General features: G+C 33.5%; 2 protein-coding genes across 2 annotated transcripts; both read left to right on the top strand.

Moving 5' to 3' along the window:
• The first annotated feature begins 6,162 nt into the window (after positions 1-6,162).
• On the top strand, positions 6,163-10,443 carry LOC108988021 (alpha/beta hydrolase domain-containing protein 17B-like). Its single transcript, XM_018961112.2, has 5 exons — positions 6,163-6,820; positions 7,286-7,322; positions 8,681-8,917; positions 9,010-9,057; positions 9,734-10,443. Exons 1-5 carry the CDS (start codon positions 6,510-6,512, stop codon positions 10,133-10,135), a joined length of 1,035 nt encoding a protein of 344 aa, XP_018816657.1. The 5' UTR covers positions 6,163-6,509; the 3' UTR covers positions 10,136-10,443.
• Positions 10,444-10,819: 376 nt separating this feature from the next.
• LOC118348977 (PR5-like receptor kinase) lies at positions 10,820-13,794 on the top strand. The gene is made up of 4 exons (XM_035691648.1): positions 10,820-11,212; positions 12,046-12,126; positions 12,251-12,307; positions 12,425-13,794. Exons 1-4 carry the CDS (start codon positions 11,026-11,028, stop codon positions 13,507-13,509), a joined length of 1,410 nt encoding a protein of 469 aa, XP_035547541.1. The 5' UTR covers positions 10,820-11,025; the 3' UTR covers positions 13,510-13,794.
• The last annotated feature ends 985 nt before the right edge of the window (positions 13,795-14,779 follow it).

The raw sequence follows: 14,779 nt of genomic DNA, 5'->3' as shown, positions 1-14,779 counted from the left end.
CAAGTCCCAATATTATTTATGATTGTCGTTGTTATGATATATGAAGATTCTTTGAGTGCTTGTATATATCCTGCTGATCATGCAATTTATCAAGCTTAGGTTTCATGGGTTTTGGCTTGCCATTGAACATGGTCTCTGCCTTTTTGGGCTTCACCACAACAGGCAAAATGTACATGTTTCGAGGCAGAGAGAACAACAGGATTTTTTTTTTTTTTGGGGAAAAATCTAAAAGACATTGGTCACGAAATTAAAGTGATGCAAATCGAATGTTTCCTATAGTACCGTGTAATTTTTATGCTTGCTGGATCTAATCGGATCACTCTCGTTGTAAGTTTGTAAAAAAAAAAAAATCTAAAAACAAAAAAATCCAAATAAATTGGTAAAACTAAGCACCTAATTTTTTTTTTAATCAAATAAAAACTAATACGTTTGGAATTGACTCTTGACTGACCAACTGCTAAAAGTATTTATATAAAATGCAGGTGCATTATTATTATTATTATTATAAATTTAGCGGACACCAGCAGCCGGCAATGATCTTTCCCTTTGAAGGGACGTTAAGGCTGCTATGGTTAAATATGGATTGAAAAAAGGCCCAAAAAGTAAGAATAATAGACTAATGATGGTTGAATTTCTTATTGGGTTTTCTTATGGCAAAAGCAACATGGACCCTAATTGACTGGCCTGGCCTGGCCATAGCTCAGTATGCTTATCAGAGTACTGTTGTAATTATAGGGAAATACTTAAATGAAAAAACAGTTAAAAAAAAAAAAGTCAGGTCCAACCCAATCGTGAATTTTGGATCATGTGGTCCAAGTGCTTCTTGGTAACAAAAGCTAGCATTATGTTTTTGCAATGAACACGCTCCATGTTCTCCGGTACATGTCATGTTGCCAATTTGCACTAGCTAGCACGCGGAAGCTCTTTTTACCACTGGAATTAATAAAAATGTACGAGTCCAAATCTCTGAGTGTGAGTTTTGTCTTTGGAAATTGGAACCCAAAAATATGCTTTCCAAATTTCCAATACATGATGATTGTTTTCAGAGATTTTGAGCATCTCCAAAATTTTCCAATACATGGGTCCATGATCTTCCTACAATACTACTTTGTCCACCGACAATACTCGTATAAGCAATTCATGATTAATACAAAAAGTTCTTACCCATTGAGTTTGCTGGCAATGTTTGACTCCACAAATTGGACTGTACCTGCTAATTCGTAGACTCAAAGTACTTTCTTTCACACGTACAGCCTGTACGTACAACTTTTGATCTGCTGCTAATACTTCTGATCGATGTTGGTTTTCTGCATGCTGCATGCCATGAAGAAATTAACCTGTATCAGCTGATCAGGATATTATACTTTGGTGACATTAATCCAGATTCATCTGCTTCCTGATCTTTGACTCCTATTTATGCTTTCTTTCTCTCTTCTTCCTCCTTGTTGTAAAAAGATTGCAGATCTTTGGTGCGTACAATTAGTAGTCCAAAGTTCTGCCACATCATCCTCTCAGATTAGAGCAACTTATGAGATATATACATGATACCGTACAATAATAATGGCGATAATAATGAATTCTATGGAAAACGAATTAATTACGTACTAAGTAGTCTTTATCGGTAGGATCATGGCTTTCCCAGAAAATGTCACATGCACAGAAATTTGAAGAAGATTTTCCTTTTTATCATATATATGACTTTCGCAGCTTCAGTGTGGCCTGCCTGTTTTTCCTTCACAGCTAGACCTGCGATGCATATAGAAAAGATCGGTTCAGTTTTTATAAAGAAAACTACGTACATGCATGATCAACAAATATCATACTTCAAGTACTCCTAATTGTATACGCCCAAACGCATGCAGATTCAAGATTCCAGATCGAAGCTATATACGTACGTACCTACAATGCATGCTGCATGCCCATGTATATATGATGTATCATTAATCGTTATACGTACAACAAGAAACTCACGCATCAATACATCAGAGAGAGAGAGAGAGAGAGATTAGTACCTCCCGCAAACACTGCGTCATTGAGAAACTCTAACGGAATAGTTGCTTTTGATGTGTTGTCGAGTCTGAGAAAATCAGATGTTTCACTACTACTTTGAGGAAGCAATTTATACGTGTTTTTTAAACTCAAAATTAATTCACAACTTATGAATGTTGATGGGAAAAATGAAGAGTACTTGAGGTTTTACAAAAGAAATCTGGAAAGAAATGCTACACAACCTCTCAATTTCCATCCATTATATTTTTTAAAAATTTTAAAAATTTTTAATATTTTTTTAAAAATATTTTTTGAGTTTATTCTTTTTAAATTAATTCAATTTTTCTATTCATTATTTATATATTAAATAAACCTCTCAATCTCCATACATTATATTTTTTAAAAATTTTTAAAATTTTTAAATTTTTTTTAAAAATGTTTTCTGAGTTTATTCTTTTTAAATTAATTTAATTTTTTTATTTATTATTTATATATTAAATATTTAATAAAAGAAAAAAAATATAAAAATTAAAAAAATATAATATATAAAAGTTGTACGAATAATAAAAAATTATATAAATTTTTTATAAAAAAATATTAACATCAGCCGTAATCGCTGCACACTTAAACGGGCTGATGCCCAGCAAATCTCATTTTTTATAAGTGAAAAGAAAGGGCACGAGGCTCGAGCTGAGTGCTTCTATTTTCATGGCAGTGTGGAATAGACGTAGAAGCGGATCTTCAGGGTGCAATGTACGAATAGCAGTACTCCTACCCTATATGAGCACTTTTTAGCATCTTTTTATAAGGTTGTCTTGATCTTCTTTATTTACCAATCACTGCCATTCTGATATTCTAACTTTTTGTATATAATATAAGTAGGGATAGTTTGAAATTAAAATTAAAAATTAAATAAAATATTATTAAAATATATTTTTTAAATATTATTTTTATTTTAATATTTAAAAAAATTGAATTATTTATTTTATTTTATATAAAAATTTAAAAAAATTATAATGATTAAATGAGATAAATTAAGAATAATTGTGAAAACAGTCTAATGCTTTGATTTTTTTTTCTAAATCCTTTACAAATTTTGTATGAATTAGAGGCTTCCACTTATATACGAATATATTGTGATAAATGTCATTGTTAAGTCGACTATAATAAGAATAATAGTTTTTTTTCTTTTTAATTTCTTTCTTCATGTTATTAATGAAAATGTTTGCTATATCAACTTGCATAAAAAAATATTTTTCTTTTAAGTTTTTCTATTAATATCTTAAATTTCACAATAAATAATATATTTTACACTAAATAGCATAATTTATTTTATAAACAATATATATGTAAGTACGTACTGATTCATGGGCAACAGGCCCATAACGTTGTAAACAAGTGTCGGAAGGAAATCCATGGGACCGGGAGGCAGGCCAGCTGAATGGTAAGTTGATTTAGGTTATTGCTTAATACCTCCATTTTATACGAGATCTCAAAAATAAAAATGAGATGTATTTTTATTAATTTTTTGGAAAAATAAAATAAAAATTATTTTATTAAATAAAATTTTAAATAATTTTCATAATTTTTAATATGTGCAAGGTCTCATGATATTAAATTTAATATTTAATATAATGATTTATTTATATTTTAAATAATTTTTTTAAGATCTTGTTAAATTGAAACACAAAATCTATATTGAGACCTTATTTTAAATTATTATTATAAATATAAATTTACAAAAATTGTATTTAAAATTTTTAAATAAAATATCATTTTATTAAAAATTTTAAAAATATTTTATATAATAATTTATATTTTATTATATTATAATTATAAATAATTTACTTAAATTTTATCTTAATCCTCAACTTAAATTGAGCCGTCTCTGCCGGAAGGGAACTTGAAGATAAAAAGATTTGGCCATTAATGCATTTTATCCACTTCTCGTAGTCTCTCCATTATCTTCCCTCTCGGATTCTCTACCGCAACATTCACTCCACTTGTACCACCTTTTTTTATTTTTGTCCCCACATTTATATAATAATAATAATAATAAATTATTAGTGCATCAACTTCAAAGGTCGTAAAAGGAGCATAAATTGTCGTATTGAACTTGTTTGCAGGTTGAAATCAAACCGATCGAGAAGTTCATTCTGGAAGTGAAAAAGTCTAAAAGTGGAAACTTTTTTCTTTCTTTCTTTCTTTCTGGTGGAAGTAAAAGATGAGAAAAGTTTCTTTACCGAAGAACATGAATGAATGGTTAAGAATTTTATAAAAAATAAAAATAAAAAATAGCAATAAATGGGAAAAATAGAAGCCTGAATTTAAGCAAAAGAGCTTTGGCAATGGTGGTAGGGCCATTTCGTCACAGTTTGAACTGATAATTGAAAGGAAGTTAAGTAGGAGAGAGAGAACATCACTCACCAGGCCTAGTTTATAAATAATTATTTATAAAATATATGAAAATATCTCAGTATATACAAACGTAATCGAGCTAGATTTATTGGGCCAAATCATAGAGTAATTGTTAAACTCTGGCCCACCAGCCTCCTGTCTCTGTCCTTGTTCTTTTAACCACCACCATTTCATGGCCCAACAACAACAAAGTAGTAATGGATAGGATATGCGCAAAAATAATAAAAATATCTGAAACCCACGTTTAAAGGTCTAATCATTTGATTGAAATGTTAAACGGATTCAGCATTTCAAATAGAATTCCGTTTGATTTTTTCCTATATTGTGATAATGTCACTTCAAATAAAATATAAAAAGTAGGTAGTACCACTATAACACCCACGAATGAATAACATGCTTTTGCCCCCCTTCTCTCTCTTTTGACGTCAGCATTGTATACCACAGAAGACGACACCTGTTTCCACAATCCACAAAAGTAGACCCCCCAACCCACGCCTTCAAATAAGAAAAAACCACAAACGTACGTAAATTAATATATTAAAATATAATATATTTAATAAAATTATAGTAATTTATAAATTTATTTTTATAAAATTAATATAATCCAAAAGAGCATTGCTACACAACCTCCACCACACTCCATACTCCACATTTTTTTAGATTTTTTAAATTTTTAATATTTTTTTTAAATTTTTTTTTGAGTTTATTCTTTTTAAATTATTTCAAATTTTTTATTTATTATTCATATAATAAATATTTAACAAAAGAAAAAAATAATAAAAATTAAAAATAATGTGGAGTGTGGAGTGTTAAGAGGTTGTGAAGATTTTTTGAATCCAAAATAGGCGCATCTACTCCAAAATTGTCAAAGTTACGTACGCAGTTATAAAATTTTATACTGCAAATATATTTCCCGTTCTTAAATATTCCTTTTAACTCTATCTATATTCTCTAGTTTATTCGAATTATAGGAAAATTCGAATTTCGTCTCAGAAACCTATGAATCTCACTTCGCTTATTTTTGGACTTTTTGTGTACTCGAAACCCATTTTGCTGGATGCGATCTGCCACCCGTACTGCGCATTCTCATAACAACTATTTTTCGCGCATTAGTTTTAGAGCATTGATATTTATAAATTCTACCACACATCACAATTAATTTTATTTATTTTATTTTAATTTTTTTAATTTTAATTTTTTTAAATAATTAAATTCTTCTACTCATCATCTATATACTATATATTTAAAAAAATTAAATTATTTATTATATTTTATGTAAAAATTTAAAAAAATTATAATAATAAAATGAGATCAGTTGAAATAGATTTTAAATACAAACGAGATACTATATACTATACTTTTTTAAAAAAAATATTTTATTTTATTCTTTTTAAATTTATTGAATTATTCTACTCATTATCTATATACTACATATTTAATAAGAAAAAAAATATAATAAGAAAAAAATATATAGTGTATAATTTGTGAGAATAATAAATATAATTTTTCTATATTTTGAGTCATGTTAACATGTAATAGATATATGTTTTTTTATCAAAGTTCAAAACATAAAGAATACAAAACTTAAAATTAAAGATATAGGGATTGATCCGTACGAGAAATAAATCTTGAGCAATATTCTAATTTTTAATCCCAAATTTAAACTGTAAAAAGTCATGTAAATATATAAATATTTTATGAATACAGTTAGGATTTTCCGTTTACTAGAGTGTAGGAAGTGTATTTACAAGGTATTTTTGTCGATTTTCCTAGAAAAAGAAAAAAAGACGCACTTTAGGCGACAATATTCAGTGAACAGTCTCTCTCTATATCTCTCCCACTCTCGTCCATTTAAGACTTCAACGTTTAAAATATATGAGATTCCTCCGCCAAGTTTGACACTCTCCTTTCTATTAAAGCGCACGCGCCACCAGGATCCCCACGCGCCACCGTTGGCATTAGCGACAACCTTTTGCCAGCTTTATCCTTTCCTTTCCTATCTCTATCTTTCTCTCCGGATCTCTCTGTCTACTTCTGGTGCCTGATCTGACGGGGTTTGGCCGTCGGGGCTTTATGAGTCTTTCGCCGTCGATGATAATAGAATGGGCGGAGTCACGTCGTCAATCGCCGCGAAGTTCGCCTTCTTCCCGCCGACCCCGCCGTCATACACCCTGATAGCGGACGACACGCGCGGCGGCCAATTGTATATTCCGGAGGTCCCGAGGAGGGACAACGTTAACGTCGACGTCCTCAAGCTCCGGAACCGTAAAGGCAACGATATCGTGGCCATCCACGTGAAGAACCACAAGGCATCGGCGACTCTGCTCTACTCCCACGGGAATGCCGCCGATTTGGGACAGATGTTCGAGCTCTTTGTCGAACTCAGCATTCGGCTTCGCGTCAATCTAATGGGGTAATTTCTGTATTTGCTTTTCCTTCTTTTGATAAATATTTTTATTTAGTTTTTACGGGGAAAATTCTCTGTGTTTTTTTCTTTCTGGCCTCAAATTTGTGTTTTGAGCTATGGGTTTCTGGGTCTCAGAGGTATGTGTTTGCCATAATTTTGGAGAGGTTTTACCTTTAATTTTTCCTTTTCTTGAGCTTGCTTGCCTGCGTTGCTTCAAGCATGTAGTCTGATGTAACATTTGCAATGGGTGTGTCTTGAATTTCTTCAAATGATATAGAGAAAAAAACTTCTGTTCGAATTATTAGAGCTACAATAGGTTGATACATACTAGATATCTCTTTCATCAGTCAAAATTTGCTGAAAATGAAACAGAGGTGCACTACTTTTTTATAGTACTGTTTCTTTCTCAAGCACTGATAATCTAATCTTCATTGGACTCATTAGTGACTATTGCTTCTATAACTTTTGCAGGTATGATTATTCTGGCTATGGACAATCAACTGGAAAGGTTGGATGCCTAGCTCTATTCCTAGTTTTTAGAAATGGGGGAAAACGTTAGTCGGTTTCTATTCCGGCATTTCTATATATATTATATCTAGTATTTATATATCCTGATATTTGTTTAAAATAAAATTCATAGAAGAGAGTGCTTTTTTTAAAGATTGCTGGACCTTATTTATCATCTGTTTGTTATATATGCAATTCTTTTTAATTAGCTGAGATGGTAACTCTGCTTTTGAGGAGGCAGAATTTTTTGCGAGTGTTACTAACTTACTAATGATCTAGAAAAGGTGACAAAAGGCATTATTGAAATACACTGGGGTATACAACAAATACATTTACGTAGAGGAAGAGGTAGAATGTCAATGAGTCATGTGACAAGCATCTCTAGCCTAATGTGCCCAACCAATTAGATCCCTAGGCATGCATCAATATGTCATAGTTTTACTCAAAAGTATTTGGACTGGTTTCACATGATATATATATATTTTTTTTTGTACTTATAAAAAAATATGTCCTGTGAAACCTGTACATGTAATGTGTGTGTAACAAGTATGCATAATGACAGTTCAAGTGAATGTAAGACCTGCTTAGCCCCACTCCACTCTTGTGCCTCTTCAACCAAGCCCCAGATTTGGCTTGGGCCTTACCTGGATTGTTTCTCTCTTCCTCGCTTGAATCCTTTTAAAATTTTCTCCCAAATGAACTGAATATCATCCCTTATTACTCAAGGGGAGGTACAAATGCATTATGGGACTTCATACAGAACTCTAGAAGTTTGTCATGTACATATCAGGTTGCTCAATTTTCTTTTGTTTCTAGGATTCTGTTGTACTTATGACTTGTTAAGAAACAAAACATTTATTAGAAAGCACTTCAACATGTGAAGATTGTGGTTTCAGGATTAATGGCAAAAGACGCATGCCGCTACCAGCCAAGATTCTTATAACCTTATAACTTGAAATCTATTGTAGCCAGTTGAATCATATGATACTGAATATCAGATTTTCTGTGCCTTTTGTGATTGGTACTTTGATTTTCGATAACTAATAGGTGGAGTAAGATTTTCTGGTTAGCACTAACCTGCCCAGCACTTAAGCAACACTAAGACTTTTTGTTGCTGAAGTGAAAGGTAGGATGTAGTTTGATGTATCGAATTATTCTGACCACGTTTATTATTCCATGGGGTCTCAAGTTGGGAACCCGAAACTGAAGTATCTTTTCACATATGATTCGTAACATTTATCCCATGGTAGAATACTATCAAGTGCCCTGGCTTATTTTCCAGGATGTTTGATGGATATTGTTGTTTCCGTGCCAAATAATCCTCCTAATACAATGGCCTTTCTTTTTGTTTTGAAACAGCCATCTGAATGTAATACATATGCCGACATTGCTGCAGCATATACATGCCTCAAGGAGCGGTACGGTGTTAAAGACGAGCAATTAATTTTGTATGGTCAGTCCGTAGGTAGTGGCCCCACTGTTGATCTTGCTTCAAGAATATCAAACTTGAGGGGAGTCGTTTTACATAGCCCAATATTGTCTGGCCTCAGAGTATTGTACCCTGTCAAACGAACATACTGGTTTGATATCTTTAAGGTGGTTTCACCACAATGATTCTAATGAACACTCTTCACGCTTGCTATATTTGGCAGATGGTCACCAGTATAATCTCTTATTTTTCCTTGCAGAATATTGACAAAATTGGTATGGTGAACTGTCCTGTTCTTGTCATACATGTAAGTAATATTTGCTCCCCCCTCGTCCTGCTCTTATCATGACTACCGGCATCTTCTCTCTCTCTCTCTCTCTCCATGATGTCGTATGTGGGATTAAATTTATTGACCATGTGCATGCTGGTAATTTTACTGCAACGAATTATTTATCTTTGGCGTTAGAATGCTTTCTTTTTCAGATAAGAAATTTAGAGATAGCAAGGCAAAACTTGTCTATTCCTCATCAATAAAATCTGTTTTTACTGATTAAAAAAAAAGCATGGGCAGAACTTCCTTCTGCAAGACTATTTAAGATCTTCCTCCTGAGTAACGAAGAATAGATATATTTTGATGAGTAATATTTTTTTATGAGTAATCATGAAAGAAATATATAAGACTAAAAATCGAATCATTTTTTTAAAGCTATTCCGGATGCACAAGCATGGAAATTTGAATCAACTTGCATCTGCCAAGCTTTTTGCATACGTCTGGAGCTAATAAATTGATCTTTCATGATGCTTTTATTAATGGTTGAATGTCATTATTTAATAAATCAAGAATGAAGTGGTTCGGTTTCAATATATGCTTCATTCTATCCGTCATGTTCTTGCATTGCAGTTCTTTTGCTTTGCAAGAGAAACACAATATTCTTATACACTTAACAGATATTAATGAAAAACCCATAATGTTCCATGTTCAGGGGACTGCGGATGAAGTTGTGGATTGGTCCCACGGGAAGCAGCTTTGGGAGCTTTCCAAGGAGAAGTACGAACCATTGTGGTTAAGTGGAGGTGGACACAGCAACCTTGAGCTTTACCCAGAATTCATTAGACATCTGAAGAAATTTGTACAGGCAATTGGCAAATCGAAATCAAGCACAAACAGTTCTAAAAAAACTGCAGCAGAATCTGATACTCAGAGCAAACCATCTGAAACTGGAACTTCAGATAAATTTGAGTTGGGTTCGGATCTCCCGGAAGTTTCAAGGAACAGTTTAGATAGTCGACTGGAGAAGTCTAGGAAGTCGACGAAGCCTGAAAAGTCTCGCATGAGCACTGACCGCGTAGACAGGTTTAGGAGAAGAAAGGGCTTAGTCTGGTGATGAATTTACAGTCACAGAAATTGAATAAGTGATGCTCTAGTATTAATTATACTTGAGATGGTAATCTATTTTCACTCATTATGTCACGTGTGATGTGTCAACTCTAATATGGAATATACCACCAAGGTGAGTGAGTATATTAACGTGTAATATGGAATCATGTGTACTGAGGTGAGTTTGTTCCTCCACGTAATTTGATTTTTGTCTTTAATTTGTATGTATGCTCCGACATCAAAAGGAATTGTGCATTTTGTAAAATCAACAACCTTGTTTGAACACAAGAAATTTAATCATGCAGTTTCATATAATTTTCTTTCTTGGGTCCGTCTCTTTTAAGTTGAGAAAGTTTCGTGCGTCGTTCTCGGATCTAGACATCTATCCTTTTATATATGCACTCTCTCAAAACAAGGTGTATTTATTATTTTAATTATTGATTGCTAATCATGGAACTTTATAAAAAGTTTGAAAACTCATTTCAAAAACTCCCAATATACACGCCTATGACCGACCGAAAGGCGTGAAAGACTTGGCAAAGTCTTGCTCATCAATCCTTGGGAAAAGCATAGACGCGTCTGGATCTATCTAAAAATAAATAGATATAAAGTGACGCTTTCGCTCGAATTGCTTCTTTTTCTACGTCCGCGAGTCAAGTAAATAATTACAAACGAAGAAAAAGATTCATGTCTACGTTCTGAGATTCTTAACTGATATATTCCAGCATCCTCTCTGTCTTGAGGGACAAAAGTCTCCATCTTTCTCCCTTATTATGATTGGCAATCACTGATGATCTCAAAATAAGTAGTTTCTCAATTTTTAAGATGAATTAATTCCTAGTCCTCTTAATTTACTCACCATCCCCCCCATCTTGATAAAGCTACCTACAATTAAAAATGCGTTCGAGCAGACAATCATCTGCTTATTTCTTCATGTTAGCATTGTTCATCTTGATTTCCATACGCACTACTTTCTGTGCTGAAAACCAGAAATTATATGCAGCAAACTGCAAGAAGCCCTTTCTCTTCCGTTGCGTCAGTACCCGTACTCTTTATCCACGAAAGTTGGCATCAGAAAATCCAGGTGATCTATATTTTCTCCTCTGATTTATATTTCTCTTTTCATTTTTTTTTATTAATGGTTGCTGGTATAACGAAGAAGTTGGGATTTGCAGTTTTGTGAGAATGCATGCTCTTTGGCCTTGATCTTATGAATTGTAGCCTAAGGTGTATTTTCTGCTTAATTTGTGTTTAATCTCCACTAATCATATAGTTGGGAAGATGATTAGCGTGATATGAAAGTCCCATGCTTGTACAAGTACAACCCATATCTTTTTTTTTTTTTTTAAAAAAAAAAAACCCATACCTAATTTATAACCAGCTAATCAGGCATGACAAATCACTAAAAGGAATATATATATATATATATATATATATATTATATATATCTTACCACTACTTTTTCAAATTTTTTTCTCAAATATTTCTTTTACTAATTCTTTGCTCTTATGCTTAATTTGGAGATAAGGTAATATCTCATTATTATTTATTATTTTATTATTATTTTTAACATATTTTTTTATCATTATTCAATATTCTATCGTTACTCTTTTTACTATTATTCTAGCGCCAGCCGCCACCCCGCTCTCCAGAGCACCGCCACCCGCCAAGACAGGCATAATAAATAGCGCAAACGCACCAATGACTGTAGGATCCACTGCGCCATCTCCGGCTTTTGAAATCCCGGGTTGAAAGAGTCCTCTACCCCCTTTTTCGATTTTATGGTTACTGGTTACAATTAGAATTGAAGGGCTATATTCTGTAGACGAAAATCACAGATCAAAAGCTTGTATAAAATGGCATGGATGTTTATTTACGACTGATTTAGTTTCTTTTTCTAATTTCTCCTTCTCTCAGTCCCAGACTTGCCACCCATTCCCAATATACAATACTACGCGCCAACACCAGAGCCCACCTTTTCAGATGACGAACCGAGAGGTGTGTTGAAAAAAGAGTTATTAAAAATTAAATTATGTAGTACATTTTTATCTTTTTATATTCATGTAGCGCTTAAACAAGTATCTAGCTTTTCTAATAAAATTTACTTCTCTTCTTGTTGCAGGGTATTATTATCCTTCAAAGCACAAGCGGGCCATGTGGCAGCTTATACTTGGCATTGGTATGGCAATCCATATCACGTTAAAAAAATATATATACATATATTCTAATTTTGTCCCTTTTTTTCTTTAGAGTTAAATGAAAAGCCATTATAATACTATTATTTCTTTGTGTGCAGGCATGGCTGCGATTTTAATTCTCTCTTTGGTAATAATCTGCAGCGTTAAAAGAGGATACCATGCAATTCTCTGGGGGAAAAAGGATGCAATGAATGATCGGAATAGTGCCGAGGAAATGATAAAGAATTATGGATCAATAGCCCCGAAGCGTTACACCTATTCAGAAGTGAGGAAACTGACCAATTCCTTTAGAGATAAAGTAGGACAAGGTGGATTTGGAGTTGTATACAAAGGGAAGCTTCCTGATAGTGATGGACGTATCGTTGCTGTGAAGGTCCTCAGCGAGGCCAAAGGTAATGGAGAGGAATTTATTAACGAAGTGGCCAGCATTAGCAGAACTTCGCATGTTAATATAGTCAATCTTTTGGGGTTCTGCTATGAGAGGAATAAAAGAGCTCTAATATATGAATTTGTTTCTAATGGATCTCTTGATAAGTTCATATATGACGAGGGAACTTCAGTCACAAATTGTCATTTGGACAGCCGAACGATGTTCCAAATTGCAGTTGGCGTTGCTCGAGGACTAGAGTACTTGCACCGAGGTTGCCGGACAAGGATTCTACATTTTGACATAAAACCTCATAATATACTTTTGGATGAAGATTTGTGTCCCAAAATCTCTGATTTTGGCCTTGCTAAACTATGCAAAACAAAAGAGAGTATTGTGTCAATGACAGGCATGAGAGGAACTACAGGATTTATTGCACCGGAAGTTTTCAGTCGGAACTTTGGTGCAGTCTCTCACAAATCAGACGTTTATAGCTATGGAATGTTGATTCTCGAGATGGTTGGAGGAAGAAAAAATTTTCAATCTGGAGCATCTCATACCAGCCAAATATACTTTCCCCACTGGATATATAACAAGATGCAACAAGAAGAAAGTCTTGTTAATACTTTTGGGGATATAACAGATGTGGAAGAAGACACGATAAAAAAGATGATAATAGTAAGTGTATGGTGCATCCAAACTAATCCTTCAGATCGACCATCGATGGCCAAGGTGATAGAGATGTTAGAAGGTACTCTTTTATCTCTACAATTTCCACCAAAACCTTTCCTCGATTCCCCTACAAGGTCACCTTAAAATGCTTCCTTAACTTCACTCATAAAAAACCAATCATTGAAATGGTTGTGAAGATAGAATTTTGTTAGTAGGGGGCAAGCTTATTTGAAGAGATTTGACCTCTTTATGTGTGTGATGTGTGTGTTTATGCAAAATATTTACAGACAAGTTGTAAATTTAATTTCGCAAGTTGTAAGGTAACCGTCGACAAAAATTATGTCTATAATATTAAAAAAGGATGCTTGTCAAGCAATTCAATGGTTAGATGCAAAGAATGATAATTTTAATGTCGAGTAAATCATAAAGGATTATGCATCTATAACCCCAAAGCAATGTTCTTACCGCATGATAAGTGATTGTTTGTATTCCCCCCACATGGCAACACAACGTTAGCCATGTTTTTGCATTGAATGGCGCCTCTCCAACTTCCTTGTCGCGTCTCGGTGTTTTGCAGTCATTAATTCGCACATCATTCCAGTGGATATGTTTTACAACAATTGCATTAATTGAGGGATCCTGGTACTTGAGTGGGACACGTGTGAGATATACGGAGTTATGATGCCTTGATAAGGTGATTGTCGCCCCAGTCTATACAAGGACTTCCCAACCCTGATGTGGCTTGGGCCTTACCTGGATTGTTACTCTCTTCCTTGCTTGTATCCTTTTAATATTTTCTCCCAAATCCATGGGTTGAACTGAATATCATCCCTTATTACTTGAGGGAAGGTACAATTCATTATGGGACTTCATACAAAACTCTAGAAGTTTGTCGTGTACATATCAGTTTGCTCAATTTTCTTTTGTTTCTAGGATTCTTTTGTGCTTATGATTTGTTTAAAAAAAACATTTATTAGAAAGCGCTTCAACATGTGAAGATTGTGGTTTCAGGATTAATGGCAAAAGACGAATGCCACTACTAGCCATGATTCTTATAACCTCATAACTTGAAATCTATTGTAGCCAGTTGAATCATATAAGACTGAATATCAAATTTTATGTGCCTTTTCTGATTGATACTTTGATTTTCGATAACTAATAGGTGGAGTAAGATTTTCTGGTTAGCACTAACCAGCCTAGCACTTAAGCAACACATAAGACTTTTTGTTGCTGAAGTGAAAGGTAGGATGTAGTTTGATGCATCGAATTATTCTGACCACGTTTATTATTCCACAGGGTCTCAAGTTGGGAACCCAAAACTGAATTATCTTTGCACATATGATTCATAACATCTATCGCATGGTAAAATACTATCAAGTGCTCTAGCTTATTTTCCAGAATGTTTGATGGATAT

The sequence above is a fragment of the Juglans regia genome, chromosome 1 (genome assembly GCF_001411555.2).
Source record: "Juglans regia cultivar Chandler chromosome 1, Walnut 2.0, whole genome shotgun sequence".
NCBI classification, from domain to species: domain Eukaryota; kingdom Viridiplantae; phylum Streptophyta; class Magnoliopsida; order Fagales; family Juglandaceae; genus Juglans; species Juglans regia.
Note: the sequence above shows the minus strand (reverse complement) of the source record. Positions and strands in the feature narration are given on the sequence as shown.

What these genes read in the sequence shown, in the direction of transcription:
- LOC108988021 (XM_018961112.2), top strand. Translation starts at nt 6,510, where the DNA reads ATGGGCGGAGTCACGTCGTCAATCGCCGCGAAGTTCGCCTTCTTCCCG. An exon ending in ATGGACAATCAACTGGAAAG is followed by an intron (nt 7,323 to 8,680) that starts GTTGGATGCCTA and finishes GTTTTGAAACAG; the next exon opens with CCATCTGAATGTAATACATA. An exon ending in ACTGGTTTGATATCTTTAAG is followed by an intron (nt 8,918 to 9,009) that starts GTGGTTTCACCA and finishes TTTTCCTTGCAG; the next exon opens with AATATTGACAAAATTGGTAT.
- LOC118348977 (XM_035691648.1), top strand. Translation starts at nt 11,026, where the DNA reads ATGCGTTCGAGCAGACAATCATCTGCTTATTTCTTCATGTTAGCATTG. An exon ending in GTTGGCATCAGAAAATCCAG is followed by an intron (nt 11,213 to 12,045) that starts GTGATCTATATT and finishes TCCTTCTCTCAG; the next exon opens with TCCCAGACTTGCCACCCATT. An exon ending in GCAGCTTATACTTGGCATTG is followed by an intron (nt 12,308 to 12,424) that starts GTATGGCAATCC and finishes CTTTGTGTGCAG; the next exon opens with GCATGGCTGCGATTTTAATT.